We start from the raw sequence: 27,279 nt of genomic DNA on the forward strand, positions 1-27,279 counted from the left end.
CGAGAGGGCGCTAGCGCGCGCCTAGTGATCATCATCATGAGAGGGAGCGGCGGTGGCGGTGGGAGATGGGAGAAGAGCAATAAAGGTTGTTGTTGGCGTGGCGCCCGTGTGTTCGGAGTGGTACGGTTCTGTCACTGCTGAGGCGTGACAATACTACTACAGACCTGCATTATGCCACCATACCTGCATCGATGGCGGATTGCAATGGAGGAGAGTGCGCCAACTTTCGTTAGCTTTTTCTCCGTCGAGGGCGCTGGATTGCCCTGTTCATCTGCGGTGATCATCACCATCGTTCGTCATTTTACGCGTGCTATTTATTGCATTTGTTTTGTCTTGTTCTGCTAGCTTAACATCAGAAGAAGAAAATAGCCATGAGCCTTTGACAGTGCATTCAAAGCGTTTTCCTTTTTGGCCGTTTCTTTTCGTCGACACCACCATGCTTAGCATAGACAAATGGATAATGACCGCGTGGATGAAGGATAAAACTACCCTCTTTGAAACAAAATGATGAAGGAGGCCATTTTCTCAACAGGTACATATATTAGCGCCATATCGCCCGTAATGTTTCAATTCTAGCGGCAAAAGGCATGAACTAGAACACGCGCGCTGGAGCAGTGCCATCTGTGTAGGTCTGCACTTTCAGTAGGTCTTGGTTCGGGTGTCCGCTGAGATCACGTGACAGTTACTGCGTCATTTCCTTTCCTCAAAACCAGCCAACCAACCGTTTCCCGGTGTCCCCGCGCGCCTCGCACGTCGCTTCGCGTTCGCTGTTCTGGTGGTTCTTGTAAAAGGTGGTGTGTGCCACGTGTTACTTGCGTGATCGTTTGCCACGCAAACCTTTCTGCGAGTTGAGCTGAGTATGGCGTGTGAAGACAAGCGTCTCGAGTCGAATGATCGTGAGCGTTCCCAGCTGGATCGCACAAATGGGTCGTTCAAAAGGCCGCTGAAGCATCCACTGGAACATCGCTGGAGCCTCTGGTTCTACAAGAACGACAAAAGCCGCAGCTGGGAGGAGAACCTTCTGGAGATCTCATCGTTCGACACGGTCGAAGACTTCTGGGCCCTGTACAACCACGTAGAGCTGCCCAGCAATCTGCCCTCCGGGTGCGACTACTCGCTTTTCAAGTACGGCATCAAGCCCATGTGGGAAGATTCCCGCAACAAGCAAGGCGGTCGCTGGCTCTTCAACCTGAACAAGAACCAGGGGGCAACAGACTTGGACGACTACTGGCTCGAAGTTCTGCTGTGCCTGATCGGGGAGGGTTTCGGCGAGTTCAGCGATGACGTGTGCGGTGCTGTCGTTCAGGTCCGGAACAAGATTGACAAGATTTCTGTGTGGACTGCCGACGTTCGCAGAGTTGACGGAAACGTGAAGATTGGGAAGACTCTGAAGGAAAGGATGAACCTGCATCCACGGAACATCGTCCCGTATCATGCCCATGCCGACACCCAGTCCAAGTATGGCTCCACGGCGAGGGTTAGGTACGAAGTTTGACTAGAACTCGGGAGCAGTAGCTGAATGGGAACCTGACTTTAAACGAAGGCACACCAACCCATGACGGTATTCAAACGCCCAATGGACTTTTTAGACACGGAGAAAGTGAAGAGGCCGTCAAGAGAGATGACCGAGCTCTGTGTTAGTGTGCCGTTTGTTTTTTTTTTTTGTCTCACTGTGTGCTGCTGTGGAAGAAAGCTTTAAAATAAAAGCTTATTTCAAGGTTTGTTTGAATGTTTGGTTGTCCGAATTTACAGCCTAAGTTTGGAATTAACTGCCCACTGGCGTTTCCAAGGCACAAACGTCTCGCGGGCAGTGGGTCGGCTTCCTTACAGGTTTGTTTGTTCGCTCCTTTTAACTCGCAGGAAATTTAATTGAGGCTCTGAAGCGAGCAGACAAATCGCTGGAAAACCTGAGCACGTGTGTACCGTTTGGTATCGACTCGGTGTCGCACACGGTAGGTGGGGAGAGGTGACTAAACCGAGGGATGGGGGGAGGGGTAGAAGCACCGTCTTAGTGTAAACACTTCGCAAATAAGAGCACGAATTTCGCGCATTTTTTTTTGCAGCCATAGCATGCAGGAGCTTCTTCGCGTAAACGGCGTCGTATGTCGTAATTGAAAACTATCGCGGCCGTTCACCGGTAAAATAATTGCCAAGTGATTACTTTCCACTTAACGCACTATACTCGGCGAAACCTGCCGCCCTACTTATGCCTGACTTTTGCTAAGGACTAATAAGACCTAAGAAGGCAGCCTGGGCATGTTGATTCATGATGGAAATGCACAGCGCGAAGAAAGACAGAAGTAATACAGCGCTCGTGTTTCCTATGCGTCTACCTTGTGTCCTTTCTTCGCGCTGTACATTTCCATCATGACTAAGACCTATTGTAAATCTACCCGCTGCGGCGGCTCAGTGGTTAAGGCGCTCGTCTACCGAGCCGGAGTACCTGGGTTTGAACCCGATCGCGGCAGCCGCGTTTCGATGGAGGCACGTCCCTCCCCTCGGGACACAACTCCGCTTTGCGTCAGTTTCCCCTCGGGACCGATCCGGGAGTCCAAGGAGATCCGCGTCCTTGGTCTCTTCATACACCACCAACGCAGAGTCGACACCACCCTAGCCAAACTTCGCACGGTGGGAGACCAGGTGGGCCGCATGCATGGTCCGCCGGGTCTCCAACAAGCGGGGCGGATTACGAAGCAAGGATGCACTGCGGCTTGCCCATGCTTTCGTAACGAGTAGAATCCTCTACTCAACCCCTTACTTGCACCTGCGCAAACATGATGATGCCCAACTGGAGGTCATCCACCGGAAAGTCATCAAGCGGGCTCTCGACCTCCCGGTCACCACGTCCAACCAGCGACTTCTGGCCTTGGGCGTGGTGAACACATTTCGGGAGCTTCGAGAGGCCCACTTAGACAACCAATACACGCGTCTTGCACAGACCACGTCCGGTCGCCGCCTCTTGGACCGGCTACACATCAAACATGACTACCATATTGAGGAAAGGGAGAGAGTGCCAGAACCCTGGAGACGCGCCCTCCGGGTCCGACCCCTTCCCCGCAACATGTCCAGAGAAGACCATAGCGGTCGTCGCCAGGCGCGCGCGGAAGCGTTGGTGCGATACTATGGTAACCAACAACATGTGTATTACGTGGACGTTGCCGGCCCACACCACGGGGTGTGGTACACGGCCGCAGTCGTACACAACACAAACACAGTCAACGGGCTCACTTTCAAAGCCTGCAGCGCAACACACGCGGAGGAGATTGCCATTTCTCTTGCTCTCACTACTCCCAAGTCGAAACACATCATCACCGACTCGCGAGGGGCCTGTCGGAACTACGAGTTGGGCTGGGCTCCCGCGCTTGCCTGGCGCATACTGGAATATAGCTGTCGATCTGAAGATCCAACTCCACGCAACCTGATTTGGGCCCCCGGTCTCCAGGGAAACGAACAGGCCGATCAGGCCGTCCGCGCACTCTCTCCCCGGGCTATCTCCCTGTCCTTGGAAGGGTACTCCCAATCAGGCAATCTGGCCATTACATTCAAACAAATCACCGATTACTACAAGGAGGAGCACCGGCGCTACCCGGCCCCTTGTAAGGGTCTGGATCGCGCTGACGAGCGCCTCCTCATCAAAATTCTTACTAACACTGTACTGTGCCCGGCGGTGCTTAAACATTTCAATACATCCTTTGATGGCGCGTGCCAGTTCTGTGGGGAGGTGGCTGACACCTTCCACATGGTTTGGGCGTGTCAGTCAAACCCATCTATCCCCCCCAACCCCAACCCCACCAGAGAGGACTGGGAGGCGGCCCTGCTCGGCTGTCAGGACCTAAAGACCCAAAAGGCCTTGGTTCACCGGACGCGGGCGGCGTCGCTTGCCAATGGGGCCCCGGAATAAGGGCTCCACCTAGTATTGTTAGGGGAAAGGGCCAATAGGGCCTACCCCAATCACCTCTCTGTAAATATTTATTGCATTATAAATGTTTTTCACCACCACCACCACCACCGATGGAGGCGAAACGCAAAAGGCACGCGTGTGCTGTGCGATGTCAGTGCACGAAATTATTCCGGAGACCTCCACTACGGCACCTCTTTCTCTCTTTTATTGCGAAAGCAATACTAGTTGCACTTTCAGCCCGTCGCGTAGCGAAGCCGGTAGCTACCATATTAGCATATAGGATTGAATTGTATTGTATTGTATTGGATTGTATAACCGATGCATCACCACAAGTTTAACCACAAGCACCACCACCAGCTACACTACCAGCTTAACCATGACGTAGCTACGGATATTGCTTTCGCAATTACCGGGCTTAACCAAGCTAAGCCACAGCCATTTTCTTCTTTCACTCCTACCCCCCCGCCTTCCCTCACGGCGCGGTTCAGGTGTCCGCCGAGATATACGGGACAGATACTGCGCCGTTTACTCAGTCCCTCAAAAACCAATTTACAGTTCACAAGACCAACAGCCTTCGCAGCAACCTCGACTACCGGAACGATCCCAAAGGGCCCACGTGTTTGGCGTTGGGCATGTCATGAGTGGCACTGGTCACGTGACCGGTCAGATTAGGGTCACGTGACTCGATGTTGACCACCTACGCCACGGAATCAGTTTGTTAGGTTTCCGTAAATTGGTTTTTGAGGAAAGGAAATGGCTCGGTAATTGTCTCACGCGTATCTCGGTGGACACCCGAACCGCGCCGTAAGTAAGAGATAAAGGAGGGAGAGAAAGAAGAAAGGAAGAAGCGTTTTCGTAAACTGCTTTCGCTGTAATAATCAGGCGGACGAATGAGGGCACGCTCGTTTAGGGCTGCAATACAGCTATCGCTATCCACTCGGATATATGTTGTTATTGCGACTGAGAGAAGGATGAAAAGTAAATTGCACGGGCATGCCGACTGGCTCGAGCTGAGCCACCACCGCTGCCACGCGCGGATAGAGGAGAGCTGAAATATATGAAAGGAAGGAGTGAAAAAAACAGACGCGCGTCGCAACAACTGCGTCCGCTGAAGCGACGGAGCTGGCTGTCTCGGATATGGCGAAAAGTATATTCCTTTTAATGTCGAAGTACCTACTGGCAGCTGGGAATGAAAATTTGTTTTTGAGGAAAGGAAATGACACAGTATCTGTCTCGCATCTCGGTGGACACCTGAACCGCGCCGTAAGAGAAGGGATAAAAGAGGGAGTGAGTGAAGAAAGAGGTGCTGTAGTGGAGGGCTCCGGAATAATTTCGACCACCTGCAAATCTTCAACGTGCACTGACATTGCACAGCAAGCGGGCACCTTTAGCGTATCGCCTCCATCGAAACACGGCCGCCGCGGTCGGGTTCGCACCCGGGTACTCCGGCTCAGTAGCTGAGCACCCTAACCACTGAGCCACCGCGGCAATGAGAACTGGTTTCGATCGAGGAACGGAAATGCGCGACAGATCTCGCGTCTCGGTGGACAACTCCATGATTAGAAGGGATGAAGGAGGGACTGAAAGAAGGAAGGGTTGCCGTATTGGATTGGTTTGGTTTATGGGGGCTTAATGTCCCAAAGCGACTCAGGCTATAATGGACGCCATTGTGAAGGGCTCCGGAAATTTAGACCGTCTGGGGTTCGTTAATGTGCACTGACATTGCACAGAACACGAGCCTCTAGAATTTCGGCTCTATCGAAATTCGACCGCCGCGGATGGGCTCGAACCCGCGTCTTTCGGGTCAGCAACCGAGCGCCGTAGCCACTGAGCCACCGCGGCGGCTTGAAAAACATGAAATGGAAGCAAAAAAATTTGAATTCAGAGTTATACAAACATGAACAAACTTGTAATAACATGAACAAGTCTATGAACACAAAGGAATAAACTTGACCTCAGAGCACATATGAATCAGCTTATTTTTATGTAACCTTCAGAACATTTAAAACAATGCACATTTCACAAGTCTTCAAGCGTCGAAGACGAAGACGTCGATCAAGTTATTTAACTTTAAATATTTTTCTTTCATTTTTCATGGATACATTTTCAAAATTCACGCTTGGTTCCGATATTTTGTCGTCATCCTATGGAAATTTCCTTATTTATGCCACTACACCTTGGCCAATCCCCTCATGTGGGTATGTGCCATTATAGAGAGGTAGAAGAAGAAGAACATCCCGACGGTTGTTCCTGAGGCATAGGCACAACACCGACCTCCGCATTCGATCTTTCTTCGTCCTTGACGTCAGGAAAACCAGCAGTCTCTTTGTGCAGGCTGGCGTAGGGTGACGCGTCCAGAAGCGCGACCAGCGTCGGCGACATGTCCAAGAAGGGCGAAGCCGGAGGTCGGGCCCCGGCGCGGGCCAAGTTCATCAATGCCCCGGACACGTGTGTGGCCGACAACCTGGCGGGGTTCGTGGCGGTCAACACGGGCGTACGCATACTCAAGGGCTGCAGCGCCGTGGTGCGACACGACTACGAGCGGCTCGCCACAGAAGGAACTGTGGCTCTGCTGTCCGGTGGAGGCTCCGGGCACGAGCCGGGATTCGCCGGTAAGTATATGCGCGCTGCATCTTACAGCTGTATCTCACCGGTACTCACCTATGGGGCAGAAACGTGGAGGCTAACAAAGAGGGTTAAGGACAACGCAGCGAGCTATGGAAAGGAAAATGACAGGCGCAACGTCAAGAGACCGCAGGCGAGCGGATTGGGTGAGGGAACAAACGCGGGTTAATGACATCCTAATCGAAATCAGGAGGAAGAAATGGGCTCGGGCAGGGCATGTAATACGAAGGGAAGATAACCTCTGGTCCCTAAGGGTAACGGAGTGGATTCCAAGGGAAGGCAAGCATAGAAGGGGGCGGCAGAAAGTTAGGTGGGCGGATGAGATTAACAAGTTTGCGGGGATACGGTGGCCGCAGCTGGCAAAGGACAGGGTTAATTGGAGAGACATGTGAGAGGCCTTTGCCCTGAAGTGGGCGTAGTCAGGCTGATGATGAAGATGCGCGCTACAGCTGTTTCAGTTAGCACTACAGAAGCTGCGCCCGGTGCTCCATCATGTTTTCCGTGACGCCATGTGCTACCATCGACCGCTCTGTATGTAGCTTAGGGCTTATGTTGTGCCCTTATTTTTGCGATTCATTATTAATGCGAAAGCATTATGTCCCATTAGCACCGCCGTCCGCCGTCTGTCGCCGTCCATGGTACAAAATTCCTCAGTTACGTCACAATGCCGTTGCATGAAGTCAGCAGTGGACGACGTCTACAGCTTTGAAGAAAAAATAAAATTTCTTCAGAAGGTGCGAGGGAACTGAACCAAGGACCTTCAGATTGCGAGACGAGCACGCGTCCATAGTTGTAGGTGGGGTAAGGGGGCAATCTCCTTCCACATCGTGAATCCGCCACTGGTGCTAACATCTTCCGTACATTTCTAAAAGCGGCAACGATCCTCTCCTGCCAAGTCTATGAATCCTCCTCAGCTAAGGCTCTCAAGAGAGCGTCGTTATGCGTCCGCGTTCTTGTTGTCGCAGGATTCGTCGGTCCTGGCATGCTGACTGCTGCTGTGGCGGGACCAGTGTACACGTCGCCGTTCTCGGACTACATCCTGGCTACCCTGAGGACCGTGGGAAGCAAAAACAAAGGCGAGTGTGCTACAGCATTCCAGCCTGTACTTACCTAGCTCTCTTGATCTTGTTTCTGCGGGCCGTTGAAAGCTTTGCACGATAAAAAATAAGTAGACGTATTAATCAGCGCCAAACGTTCGCTGTCTGCACCGGATCCGCGGAAAGCGTGAACGGTCATGCATCTAGACTAGTCTCGTTATAACGAAATGGTTTATAATGAAATAATGGATATATCGAAGGCATAGCGATTCCCTTTGGAAGCTCGTCAACACGAGCTATAACGAAGCTACGGTTATAACGAAGTAATCGCCAAGCCCCTTCAACTTCGTCATAACGAGGTTCAACTGTTCCATTCCATTTTATCTATTTTACCCTGGAGGCTTTCGTATGCTAGGTAACAAGAAAAGTTTTAAAATGGGCTACTTTTTGTCTGAGAAATTCTGTGCATGCGGCGGTCCTGAATGTGGGCGCAGCTACAAATGCAGACTTAAGTTGTGTCCGACTGTACCAAAAGCGTAGTTGCAGAACTTCCGCTGGGACCGGTGGCCTGTTAATATACTGAGACCATGTGTAGCCGAACCCCTTCAACAGGAGGCTAGTGTGGAGATGCTAACATCTAGACGTGGTAGCGCATAGCCATGTGACAAGTTTCAACTCACTCAGGCTTTATTTTACGCCCATAAAAGCAACCACGTTAAAGTTACTTTGAAGAAAACAACAGAATTAGACATTTGTAGATATTTTCTGCAACTTTTACATTTACAGTTTTGCGCTAAACTTAGCAATAAAAAAATTAAGCTAATTTGTCTTCGTAAGCATGGCGTACTAACGTCATCGTACTGCATGGCGCATGGCGTACTGACGCATGGCGTACTGACGTCATCACTGTTGTAATGCATGCTTCTTGAGCGGTGTTTGAATTACCCGTGTGAGTTAACGAGGTTGTGACGACATGATCCTCTCGATCAGTCCTGATTTTCTTGACATGCCAGCGCCAACTACGGCGATTTCTCCGCTACACGGGATCCTTACCGCTGTCGCGTTATATAACGCATTGACGTCTGCGCAGTTTACTTACGCAGCCGGGTCGATGGTGGCGATACCTGTTTTTCATTTCTCAGCCTTTTCTTTCTTACAAAAGTGCACCTATCACTGAAAGCATCCTTTTTCTCAGTAGAACATCTTGTTCGTTTAATATAGGCGAACTTCATATCTTCAAGGTTCTTATAAATCCACCTTGGGAGCCATCATTGTTTTTAGTATAGTGAACTTTTTAGAGCGAAAGCTGTACTCCTCGAAGCAAACTTTCAAGGTCAACTGTGGCGCGCGTTTGACCTTCAGCCGGCGGAGCGGGGGTATGTCCTGTGACGTCACGCCACGTGACCCGCAGCGGAGAGGCGTCGCAGCGGCGCTCGCTCGGAGCCTCGCCGCTGCGGTACCACGTGACTAGCGGGGATTTAACAGCTGCTTCGCCGGCGCTGGTCTCGCCATGGATGAAGGCGCGCCGGTCCGAGCGCGTCAACTCTTCGCCGCAGGCGCCAGGCTAACCATGCTTAACGGATCTTTCGCTCGTATAACTAGTTTCAAGCCACGCTTAAACCAGCCTAATTGTCTATGCATTTTTAAGTTGTCTGAAACCCGGCTACTGTGATGGCGGTGTGAACATGGCTGTCCTCTATGCACATCCAATGCAGCCGGCGTGCTGGTGTTCGTGCTCAACTACACGGGTGACCGGCTGACGTTCGGCATCGCTCTGGAGAAGGCCGCCGCGGAGGGCATCTGCGCCGACATGGTACTCGTCGCCGAGGACACGGCGCTCGCCCACACGCACGCGTCCACGGGCCGGCGGGGCCTATGCGGCGCCATCTTCTTGATGAAGGCGAGAGACCGCTGTATCTGCTGGCAGTTTAAGCGTATTCGTGTCTAAAGCGCAGCAGCTAATAGCTCTGCTTCGCAGATTGCCGGCGCCATGGCGGAAGAGCACAAGAGCCTCGAGGAGATCAAGGCGTTCGTCGAAGCCAAGAAGCAGAACATGGGTAAGTGCGTGTACTTGCTTGACTGCTTAAAAGGGTATATAGGGAAGTATGCGCTCCGTTAAAGGAAACATTTTTATTTCACTCGATAGGAGGACCGATATTTTTCAAGAGCGATTTGTCATCGCTGGTGTTTCCTCTTTGATAGGGGTTCGACTCAAAACAGCGAGCATTCGGTGCTTAACAAAGCAGAGGTCGCATCTAGATACTGTATTTCCCTATTATACTTCCTCCCTACTGTATTTCCCGCCATTCCCTATGACGTTTCCGCCATTTTGGAGAACGAATTCTTTTAACCACACCGAAATATTTCTCCAGAACTCAACAATATCGCGTCTTTGACGTATGAGAGCTTTCAATATTCCTTCTAGAGATCGAAGTCTTAGCTCAGAATAAATTTTGGCACCTTGCTGGCTATTGTAGGGGTTGGCGGCCGGAACCCCTGTGATTCAAAATGGCGTATTTCAATCGCACAATAGGTGTTTCCACCCTTCCAAAGCAAGCAGTATCGAGGCACCCAATGAAGTTCTATACATTAGTTGTTCAGAGCTGCCGCTCTCTTAAGGATCAGTGAGTGGGCAGTTCATTTTATTTTACATCATCATCATCAGCCTGTCTTCTTTGTTCTTATAGAATTTCACAATTACTTCGATTAAAAAATTCGGAAGTCTGGGAGAGCATACAACTGAAGGTGCATATGTCGTTGGTTCCAATCCCTGTCGCAATCTTGCCTCCAACTTAACTAGCACACGTAAGCGATATGCACGAAAAATCGTATGACACCATCCGGAACACTGTACGACAGATGGACGCATCCCAATTTCGGTACGAATGTCGGTAAAAGTGGCGCCACATTGAGATCGGCCACTGGCGAGTATATAAGACGAACGACATAACCTGATAAAGACTATCATACGAATGTCATACAAGTTTCATGATATTGTCTGACATTTGTATGACAAATGGGTGATTTTGCAAAAGCGAATGACATTTGTAAGATAACTGTATCGCATTTGTATGACAAACCGCAGAATTTATTACATCATACAACTTTTTTAAGTAGGGAATTCTTTCGCATTAAAAACTATTTCCATGGACGAGCTTTCTTTGCACTACTGTACGGTTTATACCGCCCAATCGCAACATCATTCTTAGCTGCATTTGTAGCGTAGTCCGTGAAAATTGCCGTATTTCTCTTCTAGGTACCATCACTGTGGGGCTGACGCCTTGCAGCTTGCCAGGCAAGGACGAGTTGCTCTTCAACTTGCCAGCAGACAAGATGGAGCTCGGAATGGGTATGTACGCCAGTGCTTCTCACGTATACAAAAATATGCGCATGCGAGAACATATATATACGCACTTTAAACCTCCAACAGAACAAATCTCGAATGCATGTACACTTGCGGTCAGCGCTGCGAAAAACATGGTAATTTGCTCGCGATTTTAGCGCACTGGTTGCCTCGAATTCAAAAGGTCATTATGCTCTTTTTGCACTAATTACCTTGGCACCGATATCTGTCCCAGTTTGTGTGAGAAGGACTTGAAGCAATGTTTTCTTGCCTTAGTGAAAAAGCATCAGGCTAAAGTGTTTGCCTTAAGGCTAATGTATCTGGGCAGTTACGGCACGCCAGATGTTACAAACCTCTGGAGGGTACTGGGAACATATAGATCATAAGGAGGCGTTGTAAGTACTGGACTATACACGCCTAAGTTTGGGACCCTATGGCCTGAATACTTCGGTAAGTGATTTTTCTCCTTATTGAGTGCGAAAACCCCTTGCACCGCGCAACATTGGTTGCTTCCGGAGCGTGAACTCTTTGTGGTTTATTACAAGTTAGCTTGCAACGTAAAAGGCCAGCCACTTCTGACTCTATCTCGTTCTTCCAGGAATTCACGGAGAAGCTGGGGCCTCAAGAGTTCCCGTGAGTCAAATGACGTTTCGGCTCCCACACGAGAGCCGAAACGTCATTTAATCTTTTTCTTTTTGGTCCGTGCGTTTTATTTTTTTTCGCCACATACCATTCCAATCATATGGGCTTCTAGACTCTTGACTCCAATGTACAAGGCGCAGTTTAACGTCTGTAATTCAAAGGGAACTACAAATTTATTTCTAATTGTACAGTTCGAGGACGATCCACGGACGTTGACGGGACCAAGCGTCAGTCCAAATAGACCGGAATTTCAAATCAGCCAATTTCGAATTACAGAGACTTCGTTGCACAGATCACAACGAAGACTTCTTATCTAGCCACTTTTCCAAAAAAGGACCGAGTTAAAACCAGCAATAGTCGGTTTGCGACAACTGATATGGGATAGGTTAGTCACAATGTTTCTGAAAGGATGCATGATATCGTTCGTGCCAGAGTGCCTACTGTTCTGATCCCTTTTCCAGCGAGGTCTAGAACAAACTTCACTGTGGCTTAGCGGCGGTCTGCGCGGATCTTTTATGAAGGTCGGATGTAGCGTTACATTGGTCAGCATATGCGGCATGCGTGCCAAGGCTGCCGACATATATACAAAGAATAGGTTGTGGCAACCGAAAAGGAAATAAAAATAATAAGCCCCTGCCTGCACCACAAACGTATAACAGGTTTAACCCAATTCGAAAATAAAAGAATAGGCCCGTAGGCAAATTGCAATTTCACCACCCGTAGGTGGAAAAAGAAAAGGGAAAAGCTACTATAGCAACCCACAGCCGGGGGAGCGGGCCCGGGGAGACTGCCCTGATCTCCCCTGCAGGAAGTAGCGGAAGGGATGGACAAATGGATGGGAAGAATGGTTGTAGGGAATGGGTTGGGAAAAGGCTGGGAATGGGGACAGCGAGGTTTTTGTTCAGATATTTCGGTTATCTCGACTCCATTGCTGGCCTGCCTGGCCAGGGAAGGGAGAGCATCGAGATTGCCCAATGGTGCGGTCCCACTCACGGGATGCCCGACCACCCACCATACGCAGCGGGCTCCGACCGCCGGAGACAGGAGAACCTAACACGGGGTCAGCAGCTGCCTGGGGCTCCTCCATGACACTAGGAGGCTTTTCCAACCAGCCGGCTACTCACCGTCGAGTGCTTTTCGCGGTTTTTCAGACACCGGAAGTATGTGTGATGTGGTCCAGCCAGTAGAGGCTTAAGTCGTCAGCCTAACGGCTCCACGGCCCTCAGCGTCGTGACTTAACACCTCTGCGGGGACCCATCTGTGCTTCCATCTATCCAACCATGCACTTATTTCCTCCCCTAGCTTGCTCTTCTCCTACTGAGGAGGGAGTGTTCAAGGCCGGGCGACCGGGCCACTAACCAAAAACGTGGCTTAGGGTGAGATGGCCCGGGCCTACACCACCGGTACTCCACGGCATCGACGGTTTTTACCAGACTCTTTCGAGGTCGTACCAGGCCCCCATCCCCCGGCGTCCCGCAAAGGCCATTACAGCCCTGCGGCCGGCCGTAAGGCCGCTTCCCCGAGGCACCGTTTCAGAGCCTGGCTGGGACCTCGTTATAACGAAACGGTTTATAATTAAATAACGCCCCACACGAGAGCCGGAACGTCATTTCATCTTTCATTTAGTCCGCGTCGCTTGTTTTCGTCATCTCCTGCCCTTCAGGAAAATTCATCCGCGCTGCGCTATAATTCAGTTCCTTGAGCAGTATATTCGTTTCATCCGCAGGTGCTTTCCGCCGCCGAGACCGCCAATCTTATGATAAACCACCTGCGAAGCGAACAATCCAAGCACTCGCTGCACCTGAAGAAAGGTACGTCATCCCCGGAACCTGAATATAAAGCGCGTTTTGATCTTGAGTGCTCGAATTTGTATGCTTTGGATGTTGTTTTTTGTCTGTAGATGGTACTAGGTATGTCATTCGTATACTATAGTCATGTCCTTATGCAGCAGAGAGGTCACTGACTTTTGGTTTAATAATAATAATAATAATAATAATAATAATAATAATAATAATAATAATAATAATAATAATAATGGTTTATTTTGTCCAACTTCTTAAAAAGCGTACATTCCCGCACCGCTTAAGCACTCTTGTGCTTGTCTGCGGTGCCGGCAGCCTGCGAAATACACGTTTTCTTGGTACCTTTCGTGGAGCTAAATAATTGACATTGAACTATCAATAATCTCTTTGTTGCCAGTGTATGACAACCACGCATCTCCTTTCCCTGTTTCTGACTGGCATTGATTTCTTTTTGTTTGTGTGCGTGATCCACAGGGGAGAATGTGGCCCTGATGCTGAACAACCTGGGGGGCCTCACCACGCTGGAGATGAATATTCTCGCCAAGGAGGTCATCTCATATGTAGGTCAGTGAGCGCACGCGCTTGCCATGCATTCTCAAACACGCCCTTATGCCTCGCTATTGAATGTCGAAGACCTGGAATCGAAGGAGAAGGACGGGGTCAAACAAAGGGGTGGGTGGAAGTGTGAAGCGATACAGGGTATTCACGTGATGTCATGGGCGCCATTTTGTTGCCCAGCGTATAGCCTCAGACTCTCGGCAGTCATGCGCGGGTGCGGCACCTACGTTTACTTCAACGCGATAGGGTTAAAGGCCCGGTTGCACAGAAAATCCGGCATCGACGTTGTCGGCGTTGGGAGCGAAAAATCACTGGCATGGCTCTGGCAGGTGGTCGCCAGAGAGCAACCTAGGAGGCAGATAGGCCGTCTAGGTCACGTGACCTTACTGCGTCATCACAACCTGCCCACCGGATAGCGAGCAAACTGCGTACTTTGGCAGGTGGCAGTTAAATTAGTGATTGGTCGCTTGGGAAGATCAGCCTGGGTCGTATAAGGCCTACTGATGGGAGCACCTGCCATCGAATGGCAGTGGCGCATCGCTAAACAGCATCACCACTGCGCCAGGAGGGGTATGAGGACTCCCGGGGATCAATGAATGTAACGTAGAGAATGACCTTCTGCGTATTAATCTCTTGGATCTTCAGACCCTCCAATACAGACGCACAGAATACAGGCTTAAGTTCTTGTACCTCCTGTACAATAATAAGACAAAAATAAACAAGACTCTCTACCTTACCCCTGCACCTCGAGCTAACACACGGTTTAACCACGGGAAAATCTTAAAAGAATACCAGGCTTGCATCGATTCATTTAAATATTCCTATTTTCCAACGGCTGTGTCCGACTGGAATAAGCTGCCTCAGAATGTTGTCGATTCTCCTGACGAAGTGGAATTCATTGCTGCTTTGAAAAGTTTGAATGTATGACTTTTTTCTTTGACTTCATTTTGTATTTTTGGTATTATTCATGTGTTTCCCACTCCTGCTTGGACTCCAGAAGGAGTCTGCAGTATTCCTAAATAAAAAATAAAATATGGGAATTAACCCATTAAGCTATCGCGTCATATCATTAAGGCGAAGCTTGAGTGTATCCTCCAATTTTTGTATTTTGTACAAAGTGTATATTGCCACCCTAATCCTATCATATAGCTCCCATCTTCCTTCCATCCTTCCTGTCCTCTCCTTTTCTTTTCTTTCCGCTAACCACAGTTCAGGTGCTTCAGGCTTCGATGGTAGATGACGCGAATAGCAACATTTTTTCCCTCCCGATTTCTGGGTAAAAGTCTGGTCTAAATAGACGTTTATGAAATGTTCCCAGAGCACAAAAATCTGGTTAAAGCGGGTTTTACTAGAAAACGAAGGGCCCTATATAATAATGCATATACAGTATACTGTACAATGAATACACCTGTGCCCTTCATTGTAGTCCAAGTTATTTCGGTGCCTGGATTGTTATCCTGATAGTCTTCACCGAGTACAAACCCAAAATTGGCCCCGCCGGGGTGGCTCAGCCCATGGTTACGGCGCTCGGCTGCTGACCCGAAAGACGCGGGTTCGATCCCGGCCGCGGCGGCCGAATTTCGATGGAGGCGAAATTCTATAGGCCCGTGTACTACTGTGCGATGTCAGTGCACGTTGAAGAACCCCAGGTGGTCGAAATTTCCGGAGACCTTCACTGCGGCGTCCCTCGTAGCCTGAGTTGCTTCGGGACGTTAAACCCCAATAAACCAATGAACGCAAAATTGTACCACGAAAACTTTCAACGCGAGACCGAGAAGCGAGAACGCGTTTCTTCGTTAATAATTACTCCCGCATCTGTCCTTCTCTCCGTGCTGTGCCGCAGAGAGCCTTGGCGTTCATGTGGTGCGTGCTTACTCGGGCCTGTACGTGACGTCACTGGAGAGCGCCGGCTTCTCGGTGTGCGTGCTCAAGGTCGACAGCCAAGTGCTCGGCTACCTCGGTGAGTGTTATTTTAATGCGAGAGCATTATACATGGCTCTGTCGCTTGCACAATGCTTGCACGAAGAGGGGCACAAAACTGCTCATTTCGTCAACAAGCGACCTATTCAAATACAATATTCTTGTACTTCTGAGAACCCCGATATTCGCAAAAAAAAATACGGTTGAACCTCTTTATAACGAAGTTGAAAGGGCCCGGTGGTTACTTCTATATAGCCGTAGCTTCGTTGTAGCCTGTCTTGACGGAGCTTAGAGCTTCCAAGAAGAATCGTTATTCCATCGTTATATCCATTATTTCGTTATAAACCGTTTCGTTACAACGAGGTTCGACTGTAGCAGCAACGTTGTCTCTAAGTTTGTTTCACGGCAGTAGGGGCCATATCATGGTACTATTTAGAATCGTGCTATTTGAAAAAGTCAATGCCGGCAGATAATACGCCATGTATTTGGTACGCAGAGTAACTGCGGCAGGCTAGCAGAAGGCGTTACCATAATGGTCACTGCTACGGTTAAGGACGCGCGTAAGAGTGCGCGGTCGCCTCTCCTGTGCGCTAATTTCATGGTCTACGCGCATGCGCAGACGCCCCCACGGCGGCCCCTGCATGGACGAAGCCATACTGCGCGCCGCTACCGCGTTCTACGCCTGCCGAAGTCGAACCCGTGGCCTCCAAACACCACCATGAGGAGAAGCTGGACTCTACCGAAGGGGAGGTGTGCATCCTCAACGCAGGTGAGAAGCCATTCACACTCCCTCCATCTACTGTCCTCTTACCTCTTAGGTCTCTGCTTACAAGGAAGTAAGGCAGAAAGGCTTTGCAGGCTGTAACCTGTGCTACGGCTAGATTACCGCAATACCATGGGTACCTTTTCAGTAGGGTACCTCTGTCGTTCTTTTCTCTACTGTTCACTTACGGGAGCGCCCGTAGAAGCCATGTGTTCTTCGCGGCTTTCGCCTTTTTACTCGATAGCGTTAAAGGCCCTGTTCACCAGTCGACGTTGTCGGCGTTGTGAGCGAAAAATCACGGGCATATGGCTCTGGCAGGTGGTCCCCAGACAGCAACCTAGGAGCCAGGTGGGACATCTGGGTCATGTGACCATGCGGTGCAATCACAACCTGCCCATTGTGGCAGGTGGCAATTAAATTAATGATTGTTCACTTGGGAAGAACAATTTGGGTCACACAAGGCCCACCGCTGGGAGCACCTGCCATCGCACGGCAGAGACCCATCGCTTAACCGTGGCATCACTGCTTCAGGAGGGGTAAGAGGACTCCCAGGAATATATGAATGTAGAGTAGACAATCACCTTCTGCATATATGAAAATTAACCCATTGCGCTATCGCGTCATACTCTTAAGGCGGAGCTTAAGTTCCCCTCCAATTTTTTTCTTCGTGCACTGTATTCCTCACCTCGTTCCAAGAATGCCGCAGGTAACACAGCCTCCTACTTACGCTGCTGACCATGCACTGCAGTGGTTCAGCGGCTGAGGCGTTCGGCAGATGATCCCGAGGTCGCGGGATCGACTCCCGGCGGCGGCGCCGGTTGTATTTCGATAGAGGCGAAGTTAGATCATTCCCATAGTGAAGGGCTCCGGAAATTTCGACCACCTGGGGTTCTTTAACGTGCACTGACATCGCACAGTGCACGGGCCTCTAGAATTTCGCCTCCATCGAAAGCCGCGGCCGGGATCGAACCTGCATTTTTCGGGTCAGCAGCCCAGCGCCATAACCACTGAGCCACCCCGGTGGCCTCATTGTTCTGATCATGCATGCTTATGAGGCATCAACGGCGTCGGCGGCTGATGCCGATGCTGTTCCGATACGATGGTGCCGACGCCGAAAGCCGCTGCACATGTGGTGTGGTATCTATTCGCAGCGGAGCGCGAGGTGTTCCGGGCCTGCCTGCAGGCGGCGTTCGAGTCCCTGCTCGCACACGAGAAGGAGCTGGACAAGTTGGACAGCGAATGCGGGGACGGCGATTGCGGGGCCACGCTGGCTGCTGGAGCGCGCGGTGAGATTGTCATTTGCACGATAGATGTGTCGCGCGACGATGCGCTATACTTTAATGAGTGAGCATAGATCATCACTTGAAATCCACCTGCACTGGGTAAATTAATTCAATTTCCTCCCCAGTATAGTTTCGATTTTAGATATAGCCAGGCGGCTGCTGTGACGTCACAAGAAGAATTGAGGTCACGTGAAGCATATGAAAGGTACAATACATAGTGTCCGTTTCCGTCGAGTTTTTCCGTAATTTTCTCAGAAGAAATCGAGATGAGGAAATGTATAAGGAATGCGCATGTTGTGTGGAGAACGGGTGACGAATGTTCTCTTATGGTTACAGAAGTCAAATGCCACACAGGTGGCGAGATGTAAGATTACGATATTTTCTGCGATAAGTTACCTTACTGATACAGGACATGACAAATTTGAAATCAACAATAGAGCTAGGTCACTCCAGTGGATGTGATCCGGTTGTTGGGGCCATGTGTTGGTGGTGATGGTGGGATACTTAAGACGATACTCCTGGAAAGTGCAGTCTCTGACAATGAGGCGCTTCATTCGGACACAGTGGGGTTCAGAAGGCAAGCAAGTCATAGAACTGTGACTCCTACCATGCGGCCTGATGCATTCGCTTGCGCAGCCGGACTTGCCTACCTACGCACGCGGCCACCGCTGGACTACCCGGGCCTGGTTTTCCGCCAGCTGTCCCACACTGTGAGCAGTAGCATGGGCGGCAGCTCGGGCGCCCTCTACAGCCTCCTGCTGCTGGGTGCCTCGCGGGCTTTCCAGCTCAAGAGCGGCTTCTGGGCCTGGGCGGTCGCGCTCGAGCTGGGCATGGAGCTGGTCTTCAAGTACGGCATGGCGCACGTCGGAGACCGTACCATGGTACGCCGTACATGACGTGTCCCCACTAGTGATGCAAAACTATCGATAGTACTATCGATACTATCGATAGTTGAGTCGTTATCGAACTATCGATTGTCTTTTTTACCATCGATAGCACTATCGATACCACTATATCGATAGTTATTCGATAGTACTATCGAACTAGTACTAGCCGTGTCAATACTACTTCTTATTTATAGTACTATCGATTCTATAAAATCAACCACGCGTACTCACTGCATCCTAAACTTGGCTTCCTGAGAGTGTGGTATGGAGGTGATGGTCTGAGTAACGACAGGACTCGCCCGTTTTCGCGGCCTACGCAATAGTCTTACCATCGACAGTTTCACTATCGATAGCGGTACTATCGCTAGTAATACTATCGATAGCAACACTATCGATAGTATTAATATCGATAGTAGACTATCGATAGTAATACTATCGATAATACTATCGATAGTCTATCGATAGTAGCACTATCGATAGTTTTTTTACACTATCGATAGTTTCAAAAAAAAACTATTGATACTATCGCTAGTCAATTTTTCGATAGTTTTGCATCACTAGTCCCCACCCTACTCTTGCTCAGGAGGTTGTGGTGATGCAGTGAATCTGAGTCAACCTCCTTGTGGTCGGGCTATAACAACATATGTCCCCACTCTACTATTGCTTTGGAAGTTGTGTTGATGCCGTGAATCTGAGTCAGTCTTCTCGTGGTCGGACTATGACTACTTGACGTGTCCCCACTCTACTCTTAATACTTTGGAAGTTGTGTCGATGCAATGAATCTCAGTCAGCCTCCTTGTAGTCAGACTATGACTACATGGCATGTCCCCACTCTACTTTTGCTTTGGAAGTTGTGTTGATGTAACGAATCTCAGTCAGCCTCCTTGTAGTCAGACTATGACTACATGGCATGTCCCCACTCTACTTTTGCTTTGGAAGTTGTGTTGATGTAACGAACCTCAGTCAGCCTCCTTGTAGTCGGGCTATGAATACATGATGTGTCCCCACTCTACTATTGCTTTGGAAGTTGTGTTGATGCAATGAATCTCAGTCAGCCTCCTTGTAGTCGGGCCATGAATACATGACGTGTCCCCACTCTACTATTGCTTTGGAAGTTGTGTTGATGCAATGAATCTCAGTCAGCCTCCTTGTAGTCGGGCTATGACTACATGACGTGTCCCCACTCTACTCTTGCTTTGGAAGTAGTGTTGATGCAATGAATCTCAGTCAGCCTCCTTGTAGTCGGGCTATGACTACATGACGTGTCCCCAAATTGCTTTGGAAGTTGTGGTGACGCAAGGAATCGAGTCGTTGTCCTCGTGGTCGAACTATGACTTGTCTTCAGGGTCAGGCCGGATGCCTAACCCACGAATCTGAAGGAGCTACAATTTCTAAATCTTCACTTCCAGCTTTATGAATTTTATTAGTTGGAGGAGCTTCGACAATGAAGGCTTAGAAAACTGTGTTGTAGCTTTTGTACCGGTTAACTTAGCTAGCTAAACGCGACCCGTAAATCGGCTCACGCTACTCTCGGTCTGATTCGACACATAGCTATGCGCTCTGGCGGAGCGCGTTTTGATACTGCCCGTCAACTCGTGCGCTCCATCCTTCAGCCGCGGATAGTGTACCAAGCGCAATTTCATCGCCTCACCCGCCGACAGTGGGACTCCTTTGAATCAATAATCGGGAGGCTATGCGCGCCATAACTTATCTTCCGCGTATCACACCCATACCCATTCTGCAAGAATACGCTCAACTTAATACATTGAGTGAACTTATCGACCAGCGTGAGGCAAACAGAGCACGCAAGATGTCGCTTAAGCTTCATCGTTTACAGACTCTTCCTCCATGGTCATACTGTCAGCTCACAGACAATCGCCCCTCTGCTTCGACGCCGATATCAGCCGCCCATCTTCCTTCAGGGTGCATAATATACACCGATACATCACACACAGCAGTGCAGGGAGTTACTGCAGTTTACAGTCCCTCACATCCTCATCTCAACTCCCGCGCTACATATAGCACAGATACTTGCTCCCCCCTGGCCTTGGAGCTTCAGGCGATACACAATGCCATTGCTTCCCTTCCACTCGTACCTACTTTCGATATTGTACACATTTACACCGACTCCCTTGCCGCCCTTAAGCAGCTTAAGGCTGTCCGGCGCACATTCCAAGTTACACAATCCATTCACCAACTTTGCACAAAATACCCCTGTCCTGTGCGTATACACTGGATTCGGGGGCATGCCCAGGATCCGCATAATATCCATGTGGATGCAATGACACACCTTGACACATCCGATATCCCGCCACCTTCCCCTCTTCCCTCAGATCCGTTCCTGTCCCATGTTTCCGAGAAACAGTCTTTGCGTCAGCGAACACGCGTTCTAATTCCTCCGTGTTCGTACCCTCTCCCCCGGAGTCTCACTCGGGAGAAGGAGGTATCTGTGCGCCGGATTCGGGCAGGAGCGGCTCTGACTCCTTCTGTGCGTCATCGGTGGAGTGACAAACGTTACGAAGTGACAGACAAGTGTCCCCATTGTGGTGCTGCGCCCGACCAGTGTGATGAAAAACACTTGCTGTGGACTTGCCCGGCTACAGCTTCCGTGAGACGACGTTTACTAAGAAAGGTTGGCCTGCGATGGGACGTTGCAGACGACTATACCAAGTGGACACTAGATAATCGCTATATCACGAACTTTTGCCGCTTTTTAAGCGAGGCTTGTTTGCACTCCTTTTTATAACTTTCTTTCCTTTTTCATTCTGCCTGATGGCAAACAGCTCGAAAAAAAAAAACTTAGCTAGCTAATAGTAATTATTCTTTTGATCTACGCAGAGTCAAGTGCCGAAGACCGCTCCACCTTTACAAAAAATTTTTAGACAGCCTATAGACTGTCCATAGACATGAGTCTATGAAGTCTGTAGACTCTCTATAGAGAAATCCTAGAGAACAGTCTATAGGCAATACAAATGCTATAGACAGTCTATAGGCAATCCATAGATTTATGGTCATACACTTTTAGTAGACTTTCGTCTATAGACAGCCTGTAGACTATAAATAGACAAGGATGTTCCCATGTTCCCGTTTTCCTCCTCTTGATATAGCGTGATGGCCACAGTGCACCTGTGATTGTTCCCTCTTTCATTTTGTAATGCTCTTTTAACAATTATTTTGCCTTCTTCACTGTTATATTCCAAATGCTGCTATTGTTTGTGATTTCATTTTTTTGCTCCCCCCTTATGTAATGCCCCGCCTGGGGTCCTTAAGGAAAAATAAGTGATGATGATGATGAATATCTAAAGGAAGGCAATAGAGTCTATAAGAAGTACATAGACTGTCTATATAGACCATGCAGGCCTCGTGCTTCAACTGAAGCAGGCTTTAAGTCATGTTCAAATTGCAGCTCGACCCTCTGGACGCTGTGTTGGCAGTGCTGCAGAAGAACGCGGACGACTACCGGCCCGAGAATCTGCCGAGCTTGCTCGCCGAGGCATTGGAGGCCGTGTCCGCTGCCACGACGGCTACGCGCACCATGCGGGCCAAGGCCGGCCGTGCAGCCTACGTGAACCCAGAGGCGCTGAGGAACCCGGACCCCGGAGCCCGCGCCGTCGAGATCTGGATGTCGTGCGCCATCCGAGTGCTTCTCGCCGAAAACCGCGCCACCGGCCCCGCCAGCGTCGGCAGCAAGAGCTCGACGCCTCTGCAGTCGCGCTGACGACGTGGTCGTCCTTAGCGCTGTTTCGAACGTGCTTAGCGCTTTTGCGGATGTGCTTACCGCGGCACCTTTGCGCAGTGTAGTATAAACGTATTTTCTTTTTGAACCTCGCATTTGATCCTCTTTCCTTCATACTGTTTGCAGTCCTTGCGACTGTGAGCCCTTATCGGCCACAATCCTCCCCGGCGTGGTGTTTTAAGGACCCCTGACCCTTTTACTCATTTATTGCTCTTCTTAGGAAATGTTAAAAAAAACATAAAAAGAAAGAGAAAGGGAGCCCGGACTAGCAATGTTTTGTCAGGCTTAACGCCAATTTGAGATAAATGAATAAGGTAAATGCTCCAAAGAAAAAAAAAAAACGAAAGGAAAAGTCAGAACCGTAAAAGAAAGAAAACTCAAAACAAGAGGAAACAAAAGGCACGTCACAAACAGTCACAGGCAGACAGACAAAGCACAGCACGCAGTTGATGAAAGAAAAAACCAAGTCACAGTATAGCCATGGTCTCAGTAACAAGACAAAGCACAGAGTGCCGGCCACGATGGAATTTAGGGAAGTAAAAACAATGAAAACAAGACAAAACCAAAGTCACAACACAGTCAAGGTCAATCACAGAGTCGAAGCACAGTATACAGGCCACGAAGAAAGCCACCTATGCCCAGCAAAGGAGCACGGAGCCCTCCTCTGAGCAGAGTGTGGGGAAGAGAAATGAGATGAAAGATAGAAATCAACGTGGACAATTAGGAATTGTGTTGCTTCTAAGGTGGACCATCTGAAGGAGAAGAGCACAATCAGCAGGGTCTCGCAGAAGGGAGGGGTAAATAGATGGTGTTATGTCTGATGAGCAAAGAGATTTTGAACGTGAAACTAAAGGAGCAGTAAGGGAACAATCCCGTAAGTAGGGACGGAGGTCTTCGCATAACATCCCATAGGAATAAGTTGAAGATGGAGAGAGGCCCTGACCAGGTAAGCAAGCACAGGGCACAGTTCCTCTGTGTCGCATTCGCACGGGCATCTGGAGCTCGAGAGGAACGTCACTTATCATACAAACCGCGAGCTAAAACAGCCGATGCCCTCGCGGGAATTCGAAAGAGCTCGATCTGAGAACTTGCCAGACGCAGTCCCCTCCCCTCGCCTCTAAAGACAGAAGTTCACCGCGCCGCCTCACAGTGGCCTTACGTTTAAGTCACGTGATGCGCGCGCTCCTCTTTAGCGGGAGGAGTAATTACTGACATCCACCCAAGCGCAGCCATACGGCTACAAAGGAAAGCTATACAGCTTTCTCAGAAACTTCGTAATTAAAGAAAAATTCGTCCTGGTCCGGGATTCGAACCTGGGACCACCGCTTCACCGGAGCAGTCGCTCTACCAATTGAGATAACCGGGACGGCAAGCTTATGGTAGAGCGATAGCAAATTGATCAATAACTCGGGAACTGTATTAGTCAAATCTTTAAAGGAACCCCCGCAAGGAGGAGTGGATTTGCAATAAGATTTGCGATACTGACCGGTTGAAAGCTTGCGGGTTTCCACTTGCGGTTTTGCTTGCGGTTGGTGAATCCTTGAGAGAAAAAAATATACTGAGGGCACTGCACGCTGCAGCACTGCGCCAAGGGGGGTATAAGTACTCCGAGCGATCTATGAAAGCAAAGTAGAGGATGACCAATTCCGCATATATGGGCATGCATTAACCCATAACGCTACCACGCCATACGCTCAAGGCGAAGCTGAAGTCCAATTTCGCCGATTCTTGTCTGAAACCTGCTTGACCGTGAAAACCAATCCTCCTCCCTCACTCCTTCGCGTCTACGGAAAGTACGCCGCAGCGTACGCATAACATCATGGGACTCTGTACGCGCTGACAATCGTTTAACTACATTCAGCCCGTCTTCAGCAGTGTCTACCCTCTCTGATGTTGTCGCAACTCATACTATTACCAGTACTGTAAATGAAGGCGACCCAAACCCGGACATACACCTCCTGAATCTGTGGGCTCTTCGTCGCCAGGCCGATTATTATGCTTCTCGCAACCCTGAGGACCCCTTGGCTCTTCCCTCTCTTCACCGAGCTACCGCCCGAGCGCGGCGTTATGCAAAGCAACTAGGCAGGAAACGCTGGGCTGCATGGTGTGCCCGCCTGTCCTCTACGCAGGGCAATCGACATCTTTGGAGAGTGTTTCACGCCATGGAGCGCCCTTCTCAGGTTGCAGATTACACTGAAAGCATTCGCCTCGCGCTGAATGTGGACGAAGATACATTTGCACAACAAGCGGCCCGTCAGTTTTTTCCACACCATGACTGCACCCCTACATCTCCTCCAGTCTTATCGGTTACAGAGCCTTCCGATGAGGTTACTTCTGATTTAACCATGGCAGAATTGCTAACCTCCATTGAACGCCTCAAAACTACCACTTCTCCCGGGCACGACGGCATACCAAACTCTTTATTCCGTAACTTGGATGGGTCTGCTTTGCAAACCCTACTGGATACTTTCAACCAAGTGTGGCGTTCTGGTGTCATCCCTGGAGAGTGGAAGCATTCTATTGTGGTCCCAATACCCAAGTCAGGTCAGCCTCCAGTATCTCTTTCGGCCCTTCGTCCAATTTCTCTCACGCCTACCATCTGCAAGCTTTACGAAAGCATTCTCGCCGCACGCTTGTCGTGGTGGCTACAATCACACGATTGTTACCCAGATTCCCAAATAGGTTTCCGTCCCCAAATTGGAACGGAGGGTGGTCTTGCTACTTTGGCTACTGACGTGCTTCACCACTCTCCGCATAGTCACCTCGTTCGAACGGTGATCGCGACAGACATAACAAAGGCATATGATAACATCCTTCACTCTGCCATTCTAGCTTCCCTTCAAACTCTTGGTCTCCCTCACCGGTTTCTCCTATCCATTCACGCCTTTTTAACAAATCGTACCTTCAGTGTTCGGGTCCATGGAAAGCCCTTTGGTAACTTCACTTCCAATAGAGGAGTGCCCCAGGGCTCCGTTCTCGCCCCCACATTATTCAATGTGGCTTTTATTCCTCTTGTTAGAGCCCTAGAGACCATCCCTTCTATCCGTGTGCTTGCGTACGCCGATGACATAACCTTGTGGTGCTGTCACCCAGATGCGTCTATCCATCAGTCGGCCCTCCAACATGCGCTAGATGTCTTGACATCTCGCCTCCCACCTCTGGGTCTAACCCTATCGCCTACTAAGTCATGTTTCATTCGCATTGGTAACAAAGCCGGCTTACGGAAAGCTGCCCCTTTAAATTTCACAGTAGATAGTTCTCCGATTCCTCAGGTAGAAACTGTTCATATTCTTGGCCTCCTCCTTCATACCTCTGGGACTGGCACCCCTTGGCTGACAGCCACACGTAAATCAGCTAACGCTACTATAGGTCTGATTCGTCGCATAGCTATGCGATCTGGTGGCGCACGTGCTCATACGGCCCGCCAGCTTGTGCGCTCTATCCTTCAGCCACGGATAATATATCAGGCACAATTTCAACGTCTCACCCGCAGAGTACTCCCTTGAGGCTATCAATCGTGAAGCTATGCGCGCCATAACATTTTTGCCTCGTTTGACACCCATACCCGTGCTTCAGGAGTTCGCCCAAATTAATACTCTCAGTGAACTCATCGACCAGCGGGTGGCAAACAGAGCTCGCAAACAGTCTCTACAACTTCATCGTTTAAAGACGCTCCTTCCGTGGTCGTATTGTCAGCTCACAGACAATCGCCCCACTGTTTCCCCGTCGGTATCAGCCGCGCATCTGCCTGAAGGGTGCGTATTGTACACCGATGCATCACATACTGCAGAGCGGGGAGTTACTGCTGTATATAGTCCCTCCCATCCGCGTGCGACGTACACCGCAGATACATGTACCCACCTGGCATTGGAACTTCAAGCCATTTACAATGCCATTGCTTCCCTTCCGCTCGTTCCCACATTCAATGCAGTTCATATTTATACAGACTCCCTCGCCGCCCTTAAACAGTTTAAGGCTGTTCGACGCACATTCCAGATTACACAATCAATTCACCTACTCTGCGCAAAATACCCATGTCCTGTACGCATACACTGGATTCGCGGTCATGCTCACGATCCACATAACATTCAAGCAGATGCTATGACTCACATTGACACATAAGACGATCCGCCACCTTCCCCTCTTCCCCCAGATCCGTTCCTGTCCCATGTCTCCGATTCACAAGCTCTGCGCCAGCGAACACGCGCTCTAATTCCTCCGTGTTCGCACCCTCTCCCCCGTAGTCTTACTCGGCAGAAGGAGGTATCAGTGCGCCGGATTCGGGCAGGGGCGGCCCTGACCCCTTCTGTCCGTTATCGGTGGGGTGATAAATATCTGCCAGCAACTGACAGGTGCCCTCACTGCGGCGCTGCACCGGACATTTGTGATGTGCGGCACCTGTTGTGGACTTGCCCAGCGACGGCCCCTATTAGAAAACGGCTCCTCAGGGAGGTCGGCCTGTGGTGGAACCGCGACGGGGACTATGTGAAGTGGACTATGGACAATCACTTCACAAGCAGCCTATGCGAGTACCTCGCCGAAACTGGTCTACACTCCTTCTTTTAACTTTCTGTAACCTACATTCCTCTCCCCCTTTTCTCAACTTATGCCTCATGGCAGACTTCTCGAATAAAAAAAAAACCGAAATCGAAGTGAAAACCCAAGTGCTCGCGCACCTAATTCGCATTCGGCCTAACCACGCTAAATCGTCCGCCATTTTTTTTTCTTCTGGAGGGTCTATCTTGCTACGCCAGAACACGTGACTATGCGCGTTGTGTTGCG

The 27,279-nt window shown here is 49.9% G+C and overlaps 1 protein-coding gene and 1 pseudogene across 3 annotated transcripts in view; both read left to right on the forward strand.

The window, feature by feature from the left end:
* The window catches only part of LOC149330322 (triokinase/FMN cyclase-like), a 35,505-nt gene extending 12,920 nt beyond the window's left edge, over positions 1-22,585 (forward strand). Inside the window, exons 2-14 of one of the 3 annotated variants that reach the window (XM_089560899.1) lie at positions 6,246-6,513; positions 7,492-7,602; positions 9,279-9,463; positions 9,542-9,620; positions 10,820-10,912; positions 11,505-11,539; positions 13,275-13,359; positions 13,825-13,914; positions 15,752-15,868; positions 16,448-16,597; positions 17,743-17,877; positions 18,511-18,755; positions 22,168-22,585. In XM_089560899.1, coding sequence (XP_089417025.1) covers positions 6,282-6,513; positions 7,492-7,602; positions 9,279-9,463; positions 9,542-9,620; positions 10,820-10,912; positions 11,505-11,539; positions 13,275-13,359; positions 13,825-13,914; positions 15,752-15,868; positions 16,448-16,597; positions 17,743-17,877; positions 18,511-18,755; positions 22,168-22,479 — 1,869 coding nt within the window. In that variant the 5' untranslated portion in view covers positions 6,246-6,281 and the 3' untranslated portion in view covers positions 22,480-22,585. Of the gene's footprint in view, positions 1-6,235; positions 6,514-7,491; positions 7,603-9,278; positions 9,464-9,541; positions 9,621-10,819; positions 10,913-11,504; positions 11,540-13,274; positions 13,360-13,824; positions 13,915-15,751; positions 15,869-16,447; positions 16,598-17,742; positions 17,878-18,510; positions 18,756-22,167 lie in introns of all 3 variants that reach the window. The other 2 variants (XM_089560897.1, XM_089560900.1) reach the window with 2 other exon arrangements.
* Positions 56-1,519, forward strand: LOC149330323 (eukaryotic translation initiation factor 4E-1A pseudogene; annotated as a pseudogene).
* Positions 22,586-27,279: the final 4,694 nt, after the last annotated feature.

The sequence above is a fragment of the Amblyomma mixtum genome, chromosome 9, assembly GCF_055824585.1.
Source record: "Amblyomma mixtum isolate Tamu chromosome 9, ASM5582458v1, whole genome shotgun sequence".
Taxonomy (NCBI): domain Eukaryota; kingdom Metazoa; phylum Arthropoda; class Arachnida; order Ixodida; family Ixodidae; genus Amblyomma; species Amblyomma mixtum.